The sequence below is a fragment of the Phacochoerus africanus genome, chromosome 11 (assembly GCF_016906955.1).
Source record: "Phacochoerus africanus isolate WHEZ1 chromosome 11, ROS_Pafr_v1, whole genome shotgun sequence".
NCBI classification, from domain to species: domain Eukaryota; kingdom Metazoa; phylum Chordata; class Mammalia; order Artiodactyla; family Suidae; genus Phacochoerus; species Phacochoerus africanus.
In genome coordinates this window covers 487,836-503,713 of record NC_062554.1, presented here as the reverse complement: position 1 = coordinate 503,713, position 15,878 = coordinate 487,836, and the positions used below count along the sequence as shown (strand labels likewise).

The following is a 15,878-nucleotide window of genomic DNA, read 5'->3' as shown; positions in this document are numbered from 1 at the left end:
AGCGGCTCACACGCGTTTGGGTTAAGGTGCTTTCTGGCCGCGCGCCGGCCGGCGTCGAGAAGGCCCTGCTTATACCGCTGGCCTCACAGGGGAACATGGTGCCTCAGAGGCTTAAAAAAAGACCCGATGGGTGGGAGCAAAGCGTTTTCTCATCCGAGCATGTTCATCTTAACCCAAAAATAAGCCATAAAGAACGAGTCACTGGTTGCGTATCTAAGCCAGACTCACCGCGGTGATTTTGATACGTCTAGTGGCATGGAGTCACCACGCCAGGTCCCGGGAAGGCCAATTACCCTCCAAAAACAAACCAGCAGACTCACAGAAGAAGAGATTAGCTGTGTGGTTACCAGACGCCGGCTGGGGAAAGAGGAGGGGTGTTCAAACACACCAGCTTCCCGTTACAAGTACTGAAGGTGCAAATACAACACAAGTACACTTAACGCGGCTCCGTGTTCCAGTGAAAGCTGTTGAGAGCATAAGGCCCAGGAGTTCTCATCACAAGGAGAAAGTGTTCTCCTACTGCTTTTTTTTTTTTTTTTTGTCTTGTCTTTTTGCTATTTCTTTGGGCCGCTCCCGCAGCATATGGAGGTTCCCAGGCTAGGGGTTGAATCGGAGCTGCAGCCACCGGCCTACGCCAGAGCCACAGCAACGCGGGATCCGAGCCGCGTCTGCAACCTACACCACAGCTCACAGCAACGCCGGATCGCTAACCCACTGAGCAAGGGCAGGGACCGAACCTGCAACCTCATGATTCCTAGTCGGATTCGTTAACCACTGTGCCACGACGAGAACTCCTCTCCTACTGCTTTAATGCTGCATCGACTCGGGACAAGGGGGGGTCATCAAACTCCCGTGGTGACCGTTTCATGTGCACGCCCAACATCTTACACGGACACCGCGCCACACGTCCATTGTATCTCCACAAAACGCTGAGAAAAGATTTGTTTTTTTAACCTCTTTTGTTAAAAAAAAAAAAAAAGACTGGCCCCTCGGTCAGCCCCCACCTCCACATGGCAGAGACACACGTGAAGACACGAGGTCCCCGGGCAGGAGAGGAGCGGGCTTCCCGCGCTCCAGGCAGGGAGGTACCGACTGAGTCGCCTCTTTTTAGGATCTTGAGAAGAATTCCAGCTTACCTGGGCCTCAATTGCCTGATGACACTACCTAGTTTCAGCCAAATAAACCATCACAAAGCAGAGAGCAGCTTCAAACAGTTCCTGCAGAAACCCTGGCACCCTGACGCAGGACCCACGACGCAGGCCCAGGTGACCCACAGGACATGCAGCACTGGCACAGCCTGTTCTCCTGGTACCAGGTCCTGCCGACCGCATCACGAGATGGAGACAATGCTGATTTCATCCGACGGACAAAGCTTCAGCCGAACACCAGCAATGAGCAGAAAGACTCTTCGAAAGGTGACTTACGACCACTGCTGTCAGCAACGAACCTTGCCAAGCTGTCAAAACGGCACCTTCAGAGGCTAGCCAGCTATTTAAAATTTGGTTTATGTAATCTGTATCTCATTCCTCTACTGTTAATGATGTACACAGTATATTAGCCAATAGTGCAAGCATATAATTTTAAAATAAGCAAACTTCATAAATTCAAAAGTGTGTGTGTGTGCGTGTGTGTGTGTGTGCGTGTGTGTGCGTGTGTGTGATCAACAATGATCAGCACCTCCAGGACAGAGAAGTTCACAACCAGAGAGCCTCCCTGGGGGAGGGCAGTCTGGGAATCACCCGCAGACGCTGTTAGTTACAGCCATCATGCTGACCTAAATGTCCACTGACAGAGGATTGGATTAGGAAGATGGGATACCGACACACAATGGAATACTACTCAGCCATCAAAAAGAACACAATAATGCCATCTGCAGCAACATGGGTGCAACCAGAGATTCTCATGCTGAGTGAAGTAAGTCAGAAAGAGAAAGACAAATACCATATGATATCACTTATCTGTGGAATCTTCTATATGACACAAATGAACCTATCTATAGAACAGAAACAAACTCTCGGACATAGTGGTCCAGTCAGAGCTGCAGCTGAGGCCCAGGCCACAGCCATGGCAACAGTGGATCCGAGCCACTTCTGAGACCTTCACTGCAGTGTGCAGCAATGCCAGATCCTTAACCCACTGATCGAGGCCAGGGATCAAACCCACATCCTCACAGAGCTCATGGCAGGTCTTTCACCTCCAAGCCACAATGGGAACTCCCGGCTATGCTCTTTGTATAAACAGCATCTCTGCACTCCCCCATTCACCACGGCCCCAGGCTGCAGGGACCGCAGGCTCCTCTCCTCCCGGCAGCAGCATCCTGACCTTGAGTCCCCCTGACCACTCCTGAGTCTCCGCCCCAGGGCACTAGCGCCCTTGACCCTCAGCGTCCCACTCCAGGGGATGGCCACAGCCCTCCCCAATCCCCGGCCTCCACGCCTTCTGGCCTCGGTGCGGCTCTCACACCAAGTTCAGCTTCCGAAAGCGCCCCTCGGACTGCGTCACTCCCTGGGCGCCTCTCAGTGTCCCAACTTCAACTCAGCCATAGTCTCTTTCTCCGTATCTGAGTTTTCATCCTTTTCATGCCCCTCAAGGGCCTTTTTTTTTTTTTTTTCTGCTTTTCCCGTAAATCTTTTCTGACTGTTTCTCCCCAGTGACCACATTCATCTGCCCGTTCAACCAGCCCACGGCTGGTTTTGCTCAGCGCCCCCTGAGTAGGAAGCTGGGCGAGACGAGGGCACGTGGGGAGCAAGGGCGGGAGCCGAGGCCAAGAGAGAGACTTCCTTCCTTTCCTCAGGCCCCAGGCCCGCTGACCACCGAATGCTGCTCGTGCTTCCTCCCAAGTTCCTCTAACCCATCGCTTCCTTCCTGTTCCACCCTGGTGCCTTCATGCTCCGGCTCTCTTTTACGCATTCAGAAGCTCCCAGGTCGGTTTTTCCGCCTCCAGTCCTGACCCACAATTCAGTTAGAGAGATCTTTCTGGAATACAGATATGACCTTATGCTCCCTGATGCAACCTGCAGTGACACCTGGCCCTAGAGATCGCGTCGCCTTTCCTCAGCAACATACCCTAGGCCGCCCGTGGCCTGGCCGTGCTTTTCCCACCAGCCCAGCCACCCACGGCCTTCCACCTGCCACGCCAGCTCACGCCGAAATGGCCACGATCGGCTGTGGGCATCGTGCTCGCCCTCTTGCCCCAAGGCTGTCCCTCTGCTGAACCCCCCGCCCCCCCATTTATGCTTCGCCTGTGCGCCCTGCGACGCTCAGCTCAGGCTCCCTCTGTGGGGAAGGCTTCTCCGACTCTTCTCGGGTCGGCTGCAGCCTGAGGGACGCGGTCTCATTTGTTCAGGGCTACTCAGCACCCACCACAGAGCTGCCCCGGGAGGCCTCTCCATGTGAGCGCGGTGTCAGGGAGCCAATCCCAGGGCATGGGCTGTCCCCAGGGCAGTGCCAGTATTCAAACCGGGAGAGCTGGGAACACAGGCTCTTGAGTCGGATCTGAATTCGAATCCTGGCTCGGCTGCTCGCTTGCTGCCTGACACCTTCCCACGCCTCCACCTCCTCGTCCACAAAAAGGAGACGCAGACAGACTTGTGCGGACTACTGAGGGAGAAAAGATGGGCAGAGCGCTTAGCGCAGTGCCGAACGCACCCAGGGCTCAATGAACAGCAATGTTTTACTAAACTATCCTTTTGAAACTTTTTTAACTAAAAGAATTTCCTGCCACGTCTATGTAATAAATATTGGTTTAATATTGGTCTATATTGCTAATTCAGGCTCTATATTTTCTTTGACCTAAAACAGAAATTTTCAGGAGTTCCCGTCTTGGTGCAGCAGAAATGAATCCGACTAGGAACCACGAGGTTGTGGGTTCGATCCCTGGCCTTGCTCAGTGGGTTAAGGATCCAGCATTGCCGTGAGCTGCGGTGTAGGTCGCAGACACGGCCTGGATCTGGTGTTGCTGTGGCTGAGGCACAGGCCAGCAGCTATGGCTCTAATTAGACCCCTAGCCTGGGAACCTCCATATGCTGCAGGTGCGGCCCTAAAAAGACAGAAAAAAAAAAGAAGAAGAAATTTTCTGCCTGTCCAATCCCGAATCGTTTCTCAGTTTTGAAAAACTGAAGGAGAAAGTGCCTGACTCCTGCCTGCCTCAGGCCCTTTGCACTGGCTGGCATCTCCTCCGTCAGAGCACCTGCCTCCTGAGTTCTGCTTGGCCAGCTACTCCTCCTTGAGGTCCTAACCCAACCGCCACGTGCTCAACAGCTTCCTTGAACACCCGCCCCCCTCACCTCTTGTCTTTTATCACCTCAGCAGCACTTTAGCTTCTGGGATTATCGCCTTTACTCTTTGCTGTCCATCCCCTTTTGCAGAATGCGAACTTCATAAAAGCCGGTTTCTCACCCATTATGTTCTCACTGTTTCACCCCAAGTTCATAGAGTGGCACAGGGTGGGATTTCAATAAATTGTTTGAATTAATTTTTCTCAGCTGCTGCAAAGGAAAGCTACCGCTATTAAAAACTGAATTCAAATTTTCCAGTCTCTCAAGAATCCAAGTGCTATAATACTTCCCGCTTTGCCAGGTGCTTGGATTGTGTCTTTTTAAAATTTCAGTAAATCTCAGTTTTGAGGATAATCAAATACAAAGACAAATACCTTAGCAAACATAGTCCTTACATAATACATCCCTTATGAAAGGACAAATAACTACGAAAGAAAAACAGAAATCCATGTCATCAGTAATCTTTCTTTAGCTAGGAAGGACTTTAGGGATTACTATGCGCTTAAGGAATTTGTTCCTTGGAAAACAGAAGCGTACTTTTTTGTCATCTTGCTAAAATTGATCACTGATGGTACAAAGGTCACCTGCGGGGCAGGCCGTCCCCAAAGGTCTTAAATGCCAAAGTAGGAGATTTTACCACATAAAAATGACTCAAGAAAATGTCTAGTCAGAAGGGATTATGTTCTTTGATACAACTGGGGGCTTTACTTTTTTTTAATGATATTGGAAAAACAAAACACCTGATGGAAAAACAGGCAAGGTCTACGGATGTTCGCAGAAGAAGAAATCCCGACGGCCACGGACACGGGGCAGCATGTCCGCCTCACTGACGACCAGAGAAAGACGCGCTCAGAGGGCGCTCCGCTGTATTGCCAGACTTGCAAAAATCGAAAAGACCAATGACACGTGATCGGTGTGAGCGATGACATGGGCAATAAACACGCAGACGCACTGAGGAGGAGGTCAGTCTGTCTCTGGGGAGTGATTCGGCAGCGTGTCCATTCAGTTTTTAACACGCATGCCTTCGACCTGCCACCGGACATCTGCAAGCCGGTCTTTCAGGAACACTGACCAGGCGCACAAAGAACAGTCACCGCGACTTTGTTTTAACGGAAAAATTAGACGCCATGGGCGTGGCCCTTAAAAAAAGGACCGAAAAAAAGAAAGGAAAACGGGGAGCACCTTGATTAGATGTCCGTCAGCGGGAGTGCGGCCACCACACACGACGTCTTTGCACACGCACAGACGGGTAAGCTTCAGAAGAAGAAGGCAGCCCCTCAGCGAGGAAGAGCATCTGAGACCCAGTCCCTGGTTAAAAACGTGCACACAGTTCACAGCACTGCGCAGGTCACACCGATATATTTTAAGCGCTTTTTTCACACTTACACCTACGGCCTATTTTCAACGCAGCAGCCAAAGTTCTCCTTTCGAAATGTCAGTCTGAACCTTGCTGTTCCTTGGCTAAGTCCCTCCCTGGCTCTTCTCTGACTCGGACCCCGAGGTGCCTCACCACGATTCCACCCCCCATGGCCTGGCATCTCCGAGGCTCTGGCTCTCTTCCTTCGCCCTCCGCCTCCTCCCTCGGCTCCCAGCATCCCGCCTTCTCGCCAGGGCCTCAGGGGCTTTGTGCTTGCTGCTTCTTCGCCCAGAAGTCCCTACAGCTGGTTCCTCCCAGCCTTTAAATCTCTGCTCGGAGGACACGTCCCCAAACCACAGTCCCTGAAGCGTCTGCGGACACCCCGTCCTCGTCCCCCTCCCTTCCCTGCTCGCCCGCTCCTCCGCTTGCTGGATACAGTTCTCTCTTCCCTCGAAGTCTAGCTGACATGCAACGCTGGGCCAGTTCCTGCTGAACAGCAAAGTGACCCAGTCACGCAGAGACGCCCCCTTGCCTATGCTGTCTTCCGCCACGGTCGAGCCCAAGAGACTGGATAGAGTTCCCTGTGCTGCGCAGCAGCACCTCACTGCTGATCCCCTCGAAATGCAATGGTTTGCATCTACTAACCCCAGACGCCCGCTCCCTCCCGCTCCCCCTTTGGCAGCCACAGGTCTGTTCTCTAGGTCGCGTTGCTTCCTTTATTGGTTTGTGGTCTATCTCCCGCCTCTAGGTCACGAACTTAACGAGGGCTGAGATTTTGCTCTTTTGTCTCATTATTGGATTCCCAGGACCTAGAATGGTACCTGGCACACAGCAGATGTTCAATAAATACTTATTAAATGAATAAATAATATTTCATTTTCATAAGTGCATAAAAACGCATTTGGAGGGAATTCCCATTGTGACTCAACAGAAACGAACCCAACTAGTATCCATGAGAATGTGGCTTTGATCCCTGGCCTCACTCTGTGGGTTAAGGATCTGGTGTTGCTGTGAACTGCGGTGTGGGTCGCAGATGAACTTCCATCCCGAGTTGCTGTGGCTGTGGCGTAGGCCAGCAGCTGCAGCTCTGATTCGACGCCTAGCCAGGGAACTTCCACATGCTGCACCTATGGCCCCAAAACCAAACAAGTGAAGAAAGAAAGAAACAAGCAAAAAACCAGATTTGGATAAAATACTCTTGGAACGGATTAACCCTGAGATCCTGCTGTGTAGCACTGAGAACTATGTTAAATACTTACGATGCAGCGCAACAATGGGACAAAAAATTATGTACACACGTATGTGTAACTGGGTCCCCGTGCCGCACAGTGGGGAAAAAAAAGTGTGTTGGGGGAAGTAACAATAAAAAATAAATTTAAAAAAAAGAATGAAAAAATACACAACAAGCTATTGATGGTGATTATTTCTGGAGAGTAGGACTGGGAGCTGATGGAAAATTTTCCACCCTAACTCTTTACATTTCTATACAATTTGCAACATGCAACACACAGGTAATTAAAAACTAAATAAAAAGCATTTTAAGGGAAAGACATAATGATCCCGTCTCTCCTTCCAGATGACCTGGAATAGTCTGTGCTCTTTTCCAGAGACACACAACGATTTCCAAGAAGAACCATCCTGGGTTTGTCTCCACTGCATTTGCCATCGGAGTTTGGAAAACACCAAGTAAGCCTGGTCTTTATGCTGAACCAACACCGTCAAACAGAACAGGAATAGAACACACACACACAGAGACAACACCACGGCTTGCCGGTGCAGGTGCCTGCTGGGTAAAAGGCCTTTCTAACCAACACACCTGACCCCTCTCTGCCTGCTTCCTCCTTTTCCGGGAGGAGGAAGGGGTCCACGGCACGTCCTCGTGCTGGTAAAACTTTCCGCACGGCAGTCAGACAGGCAGCTGGACGCAGTCCCTGTGGACTACAAAATTCATCCAGTGCCACAGGGAGCTCCGGAGACAAGACACAGGGCCACCCTCAGAAGCAAATCCAAGTTCACTCCGCGAGCATCTCAGGGACACAGTCACATACCCGACGGCTACGAGGCCCCCCACTGAGCGCCTTTCACACGCTTTCCTGGTCAGGAGGCCCCTGTCGAGCACCTCCTGGGCCGCAGCCCAGGACCTCTACCCCACGTGTAGGTCTCAGACAAGCACGGCTGTCCCCGTGTCCTCCAGAAGGAGCGAGGGAGGACAGGTGGGCCAGACGTGCCGCTGGCCACCAGAACTCGAGACAGTCCTGGGCGCGAGGGCACCCGGCCAGCAGGCCACTCACCACACTGGCTTCCCACGCGGCCCTGGCCCACTGCACAGGACTCCGCCTGCGGGCCTGCTGTCCCGGGAGACCTTTTAGCCACTTGGAGGTCCATGCCCACGAGCTGGAGGTGAACCTGCTCCCTCTGGGCGGCCTTCCGGAGCGTGCGGGTGGCCTTTCGGAGCCGCCTCTCTGTCCGCTTTATGACACAACTCAGATCACAAGAAGCTGCAGAACCGAGAGAGACGGCGGAGAGGAGAGGTCAGGCCACACGGTGTGAACACATCCAGACGACTGCAGGAACCCCCGACACCCACAGCTTCCCAAGGACAGGACGGGGAGAGCCTGGAGCGGGCGCAGAGCAGGCTGGGCAGCATTCGATTCAAACAGAAACGTATGGGCCAAAACAGTAGCTTGGGTTTTGGTGAAGCAGGTAAGATTGCCAAGGTTCCAGACCAATTCAGTTTACTTTGGGGTGAAAAAAAACAGGAGATGCTTCCGTGATTGCACTAGCTCCCCCCAAGAATGACGCGGCGTGAAAGGCACGGCAACAAGGAGCAGAGCTGCGAGAAGCCTGGCACCAAAGACTGCTTTCAAACCAACCTGTGACCTCCTTTTGGTTGGTTTCAAGCTCAAACTCAACAGTGACAAACATGTCCTCCAGGGCGCTCGGTCGGCCAGGGGCTCCCGGGACTTGCTTGCGGGAGCTGCATGTAAGGTTTGCGTAGCGGAAGCTCTCTTTCACTGAGCTGTGCTCCTCTGCATGAAGAAACAGAATTAAAGGAAGCCAAATCCTGGCAAAGCACTCAGCTGAGCATTCGCTAGATCTCCGTAAACATTTCATTAGAACAACTCTCAAGGGACTGAAGAGTAACTCCAGACGCCAAGACGTCGGAAGCCCTCGGCCAGGAGCGCGATGCCATTTTAATCTGGAAGAGCCCGTACTGCCTCCTGCGATGACTTCACCGTTTAGCTCCCGAAACCTCGTCTCGGGGGAAACGGCGGCTGCTCCCACCTGCCCGCCGCATGGGAACCCGGACTGTCCCGCAGCCCGGACTGGCGGTTGTGAAGGTGGGTTCCTTCCTGCAGGTGGTTTCTGCCAAGCTGGACCACAAGGTCCCAAGCACATAAGGCACGAGCATCGGTGTAGAAAGGACACCAACTCCTGCTCTCGGGCAAACCGACCTTGGAGTGGCGCAACCCCAAAGGAACGCTGGAAACCACATCAACAGGGATGGCTTGTTTGGAAGTGACTTGGAGCAAAAATACGTGGCACAAAGAATCGACAGGACCACCCAACACCACGAAGGCGTGGAGGACGGAGAGAGGGCCACGCAGGCAGGGACTCGTGCGTCTTCCCTCCCGACCTTGGCCGTCCCTTCTCCCCCCGTGGCTTCCAGGGACTCCTTCCACCGGTGACTGTCGCATCCGCAGCCCGTTCACACAATCGCCTTGACTCTGTCTTACAGTCTCACCTCCCGGGACGCAGGTGCTGTCTGTCCCACGTTCGTCTCCAACATCATAAGGACGTTCAAAGCCCATGTCATCGGAGCCAAAGGAAGGAGGACGCGGGTTCACTTCCCCCTGAAGACCTACCTCACCTTCTTCTAAAAGGCTACTGTCGAATCTCAAACCGAACGGACGCTCACTTTGAACCGGTCTCCCACACCTCTTTCTTTAAACTTTTTTTTTCAAAATAAGTTTAGATAAAAAAGTTGCTAAGGTGGTGCTGAGAATTTCCAAATGCTCTTCACCCTGTGTCCCCAGTGGTAACCACTTACAGTAACATGTATCTTATTTTACTTTATTTATTTTTTATTTATTTGTCTTTTTGCCATTTCTAGGGCCCCTCCCGCGGCATATGGAGGTCCCCAGGCTAGGGGTCTAATGAGAGCTGTAGCCGCTGGCCTACACCACTGCTACAGCAACGCGGGATCCGAGCCGCGTCTGCAACCTCCTGGTTCCTGGTCGGGTTCGTTAACCACTGCGCCACGACGGGAACTCCCGTAACATGTATCTTTATCGGCGCTCCCGTCGTGGCTCAGCGTTAACTAACCTGACTGGGATTCATGAGGACTCGGGTTCGATCCCTGGCCTCGCTCAGTGGGTGAAGGATCTGGCGTTGCCATGAGCTGTGGTGTAGGTTGCAGATGTGGCTCAGGATCTGGCGTTGCTTTGGCCGTGGCATAGGCCAGCGCTGCAGCTCCAATTTGACCCCTAGTCTGGGAACTTCCATATGCCCCAGGTAGGGCCCCAAAAAGCAAAAAAGAAAAAACAAACAAACAAACAAAAAATACATCTTTATCAAAACTAAGAAATTAACATGAGTGCAATAGCATTAACTGAAGAGAACGAATTATTTAAAGTCTGTTTTAAATAAGGCTTTCCCCTTCTGATTGAAAAGTATAAATGATCACTATGGAGAATTTGGAAAAGTCAGGAAAAAAATTAAAATCACCTGTCATCCTTCCACCCAGCTATAACCCACTAGTAAGGACATGGTGAGTTTTCTTCGTCTTTCTTCTACTCACGCTTTTTCTTACGCAATTTGTGTTGTATTTGATATACAAAACATTATTGTCTCTTTCCATCTTAGCATTATAATAAGAGCATTTTCTTATGTCATTAAACTTTCTTTGAAAACCTGTAGCTAATAGCTGCATAAGAGTCCATCAAGTGGAGATGCCCAATTAAGCTTGGTTATTGCTTAAAATAGGCAGTAAAAAGTGACTAAAGCACACTCATCAGCTTGTTTAACATTTGAGGGTAGACCGGGGAGACAACACCCCCAACACATGAACCTCGATTTTTTTTTTCCTATTCTCCAGAATCATTCCATGAAATAACACTGGAAATATAAGCCGGGAAGCGAGAGGAGAGTGCGGCTCTGCTCTTTTCCCGAGGCCGGGTCTGCAGGACAGCTTCTGTGCGGCTGAAGCCAATGGCATCACGGTCTCCAGAAACCAGACCCGGCAGGAAGGCTGGACACGGCCTCTGTGCTCCTCAGGATTCGCCCTTCCGAGCCAAACTGCTTGTCATCTCTCTGGCTTATATTTTAAGCAAGCCTTAACCTTAACATCTAGAAAACGTAAACCAACATGATCACACGTTAGTAACGTGTCTGGAACGCTCACTGGTTCCTGTGAGCTCACAGGTCTCGGGGAAGCTTCACGCTCTGCACCTGGCAAAGCAGCAGCCCCAGCGTAGCCCCAGGAGCACACGGGGCACCACGCCCGGCCCTTCGTCCTCTTGTGAAGAGACTCCTTGGAGACGGCGAACCGTCTGACCCCAGCGGCAGGGCTCGGCTTGTTACAGGTCCCCTTTCCCAACGCGCCCGCGCCGCCGTCTGGCTCCATACCTGGTGGTGCTGGTCGCAGGCCCTCGGGAAACGGCTCGGCCTTTTTCAAACTACATGTGCCTCCATTTAGCTTAAAAGTTACACTCATCCTGACGCTGGCGACATCTTCAGAAAGAAACAAGCGAGAGACGTTACCCTCCGAGGCAGGGGCACGGGGACACCGGGTGGGTCCCCGAGAGCTCTCTGCACGCAGCACACCACAGGGCCCTCTCTCACGCTCAGGCCACAAGGCTGGGAGTGTGGAGGTGCCCTCCCCGGGACTGGGGGTGCCAGGAGCCTCCTAAGGGGTTCACTTACATCCTCCGTCTGAGACGGACCCAGAGCCCAAACGAGGGGACCACAGCCGCCTCAAGAGGGATGAAAATGAGGTCGTTCCTGAGCCTTTCCAAGAAGAAAGGCCAGAATCCCCAGTTCAGACTGGACAAGGATGGCACTCACTAAACGTGGCTAAGATTTCCAGGGTCTGTGAGGGAGCAGGGCTCCCACTTTGAGGGCCTCATATGGAAAATTCTGCTCTCCTTTCACGGTCGGTCTTAACCGTGTTAGGTTCTGGAGCCAATGACCAGGATTCAAATTCCAGCTCTTTGACCTGTGATGAGAACTTGAGGAAGTTACTTCCTCTCGCTAAGCCTCAGCTTCCTCATCCGTAAAATCGACATCATTATAGTCTGTATGCTCCTGGGCTGCTGTGGGTTCAACGAGATGATATAAACCAAGGGTGCTCAGCCTCCTGTCTGGTGTGGTGTCAGAGCCGGGTAGCTGTTAGCTGCTTGCTCGCCCGCCCTTAGCGTGGCCCTAATCTCCAAGTGACCATCAGCAGGGCTTTGGTGAAACAGACCACGGTGTCCCCTCCCGCGGGGTCCCAACGCGAGGCAAGGGGGGCCGTGAGGGACAGCGCCTAAGACTCTGGATCCAGACCGCGCGGTCAAAATCCCGGCGCGGGGAGTTCCTATCCGAGTCACTCTGGATTGAGTCCACCGCTCGGGGCCTCAGCTGCCTCATCTGGTGGATCGTCAAGCTGCCCCGAGGGCCGTGGTGTGGATGGAGTAGCTAGCCCCTGTAACACAGACGCCGGCCTGCTTCAACCGCTCCATCAAGCCACACGAGCTGTTCGTATCAGCTTCGAGTCCCCAGCTCTGCTCGTGTCCACAATGCGGACCTCAGCGGCCCACTTCCTCACTCGTCTCTTCTCACGACGTCATCCCACACGGGCGTCATCTGGGAGGACAGGTCCTCATTCTTAGTCTTTTGACAAAACCAGAAAGGGTTTGGGCCCCTTTCTTTGGCCAGAACCCTCGCTCCCCTCCCGCCAGGCTCACGCCTCCACCAAGGCCCTATGCCCCAAGCACACATGTCCTGCTCGGCCTCTGAGGGGCTCTCTGGTACAGGGGCCTGGGAGACCTGTGTCTCCTGGTCCCGGGGCTGCGTGGGCCTCTGCCCAATGTCATGACCCCCCGGGGCCGCACGGAGCCTCCCAGCACACATCCCGCAGCATCTAATGTGGGGCGAGTCAGACTGCAGGCACTAGGCCTGCAGATAAGAACATCCTGCCTTGTGCTTGAAGCATCAAAGAGATTAGAGAACAGAAGAGAAAGCCAGCGCCCAAGACCAGCACCCCACAAGGGAGGCCCAGGGAGCACGGCGAGCCCCAGAGACAACACACAGATCTGGTAGTTACCCCCGGAGGCAGAGCCCGCTGACTCTCGCTGTTTGCTCCTGAGAGGGGAGGAGGAGCCGCAGGTGACGGAATAGGCCTCTTGCAATCCTGACGGACAGAACGTGGGTGAGCGGCAAGCGAGCAGGTTCCGCACAGGTGCTCCTGGGGCAGCTCGAGTCACCCCACCCCCTGCGCGTGAGCCACCAGGAACCCCCAGGACACAGGGTCTCCGAGCCGCCTCCGGGGGTCGAGGGGCCACTGTCAGAGACCTGGGAGCCCTTTGAGGGCATCTAACACCTCACGGCCGGAAGGTCTGGCCCTGGCATGAGGACCTGCCCAGGGCCTGGGAGCCACTCACCTGAGGAGAGGTGAATGCCAGAGCGACAGCTGAGAGCGCTCCTAGTGCACTGCAGGGACACGCGGGGTGACGCGCCAGCGGCCAGGGCCCCCTCCGCTTCTAGACAAAACACAGACACACAGAGAGAGGACACTTTCTGGGGGGGAGAGGACGGCTGGGTCCGTCGCACAAAGGCCCCAAGGAAAGACGGTGGAGCGACACCCCGCGCAGAACGGAGACCCCACCCTCAGCCCAGGGCGACGGGGTCCCGGCGGGCGCACCCCTGCGGGCGGAAAAGCAGCCGGGAAGGCAGAGTGAGGGCCACGCGACGCAGACGCACGGAAGGACCCCCGAGAGCCGCCGAGTAGCTCCTGTTTTTAAAGCGTTTCGAGCCCGGCGGCTGCAGCCCGGGGCCTGGAGCCGCCGCGCCCGCCCGGTGCCCCTGCCCGGCACGGAGCCCGACTCTTACCCACGCAGTCCTTTCCGTTCCAGTGCAGCGTGTGCCCGGAGAGGCACTGGCACTCGTAGCCGCCCACCGTGTTCACACAAACCTGCTGACAGCCTCCGTTGTGGACGCTGCACTCGTCGGTGTCTGCGCAGAAACCCGCCCGTCACGCAGCCGTCGTCCCCGAGCCGCGAGCAGCGCCCCCTAGCGGAGGCCGGGGGCACGGCCTCCGGGAGCCCGGTCCCTCCCAAGCACAGGCTTGACCGGAGACCCCCAGGAGGGTCCCTCCGAAGGGGTCCCCCTCCACGTCCAGACGCCCAACTCCGACGCCGCACAGGTTTCCAGCTTAAACACCCCACGGGAGGCAGAGTGAATTGGGAATGTGCACTTGACAGTTCACCACGCTGGGGTGCAGAGAAAACCGACCTACACTAGTCGCCGTCAACCTGAGAGGGTGCGCGGTTCGGAAGGTGACTCCTACTAAAACCCAGACACACCCCCGTATTCCGAGAACACTTCTGGGAGGCTCCCGGGGGACCGTGAGACTGGCCTCAGCCAGGCCAGGGATGTGTTGGAAAGGAGATGAGAAACACAGCTACAGCCATCTTAACACAGGACACAGGACACGGGACTGGGCAGGAAGTACTTAGGCCAGTGGTCCCCACAACCTCGGACCCCCCAAACCATTTGGAAGTCTTGGAATCAGACTCTGTTTCCTCAAAGATGAATTGCTGAGTCTGAGGCAGCAGGGGGACGTAAAGTCCGATTGAAGCCGTTTTCGGCCACATGGCCGTGAAGTCACAAGACTTCAGAACCTGTTGCTTTAAGGGCTCAGAGCAGAGAGACGGAGCCCCGGTCCCACCTCCAGATCAGAGAGCAGCTGAGGGAGCGGGAACCACGCTCCGCAGCCCGTTTCCAGGCCCAGCGGCCTGTGGAACCGGGCGCTGTGCTGCCACGCCTCTCTGAGGACCGTGACCTCCCTGTTTGTTGGGAGTTCCAGCAGACAGGGCATGAGGTCCCGAGAGACCCTCCCACACTCCGGGGATAACTGCATCAATAAGTCCATGAAGAACTCGGAGCTGAAAGAGCTCAGCTCTTCTCTCTGCTCCATTTCACATCTGATGAGTTAAAGGGATGAACGAGGAGGGTTTCCCGTAGCAGATGCTCCACGTGAGTGGACGGCCTTGCTGCTCCTGCACAGGCACTGGCATGTCTGCTTCACCCCCCGAGTAGAAGCCTGGCCCTGATCTGGGGAAGCTCAGGAGGCAGGGCCAGCCTCACCAGACCCTGGAGGGTTCCACTCACCTCCGCAGTGGGTGAAGCCGTAGAGGGTATACCCCGTGTTGCAAGCACATGCAAAGGAGCCAGGGCGGTTGATGCAGCTGTGGTCGCAGGCCCTCTCCCAAGAGCATTCATCCACATCTGCAATTGTCGAAGGCAGAGGGGAGCTGAAACCATGTCCGAGGGATAAGTTCGGAGGAGAAGAGCCGGTGTGGACCAACAGCAAAAGCAAGACGGTGAAAAGCTGTCTATCGGTGCGCCCCGCTCGCTTGTGCTCGGGAGCGTGGGGCAGCCCACAGCAGGCGCACCACGGCCGGGACCCTTATTTCCAAGTTCTATTGCAAAATGCACTTGCCTTAGAAGCTCAGCGGGTCCCCCGCCCCCATGCTTACCTGCAGGGCTGAGTAATTTCAAATAATGAAGTGAGATAAAATACTTAAAAAGGTTTGCAAGCCAGAGGGGTCTACCTGTGTATTATTACTGTTCTTTCATTAATTGGTAAAAGAGCAATAGTAACTTCATAAGGTGTAGCCAATTAAAAGCAGAAACCACTTGAGCTGGAGCTGCGTCTGGCTCCTATCTCTTCCAGATCAGCCAGAATTAGTTTTCTGGCCCCAGGAGGCCAGCTGATCCTGGGTTCTAATGCCGTCTGCCTTAAGACAAAGCACTACTGAGCAACCTTGAGAATCTCCTACTGCAGCCACTGAACGTGGTGCTTAAGCGCCCAACAGGGCCCTCTTGGCCAGTCCTTGGCTGGGCTCCTGCCCACGGTTCGGTCCCATGGGGCCCCTCCCCTCCGAGGTCAGCGTGGAGGCCTCCTTGGCTTCAGCTGAGGTTACGGCGTCTGGTGTCGGGAGGCTGCCCTGCTGGACGGAATCATCCCTGCCCTCGGGTCT

General features: G+C 54.4%; 1 protein-coding gene across 6 annotated transcripts in view; it reads right to left on the bottom strand.

The window, feature by feature from the left end:
- Nucleotides 1-15,878, bottom strand: part of LOC125110655 (signal peptide, CUB and EGF-like domain-containing protein 2) — a 51,349-nt gene that overhangs the window by 17,954 nt on the left and 17,517 nt on the right. For all 6 annotated transcript variants that reach the window (XM_047752056.1, XM_047752055.1, XM_047752051.1 and 3 more), the window contains exons 6-12: nt 15,007-15,123; nt 13,726-13,848; nt 13,278-13,376; nt 12,941-13,027; nt 11,263-11,367; nt 8,508-8,663; nt 7,926-8,132 (exon numbers count right to left, since the gene is read on the bottom strand). In XM_047752056.1, the coding sequence (XP_047608012.1) occupies nt 7,926-8,132; nt 8,508-8,663; nt 11,263-11,367; nt 12,941-13,027; nt 13,278-13,376; nt 13,726-13,848; nt 15,007-15,123 (894 nt within the window). The remainder of the gene's footprint in view (nt 1-7,925; nt 8,133-8,507; nt 8,664-11,262; nt 11,368-12,940; nt 13,028-13,277; nt 13,377-13,725; nt 13,849-15,006; nt 15,124-15,878) is intronic.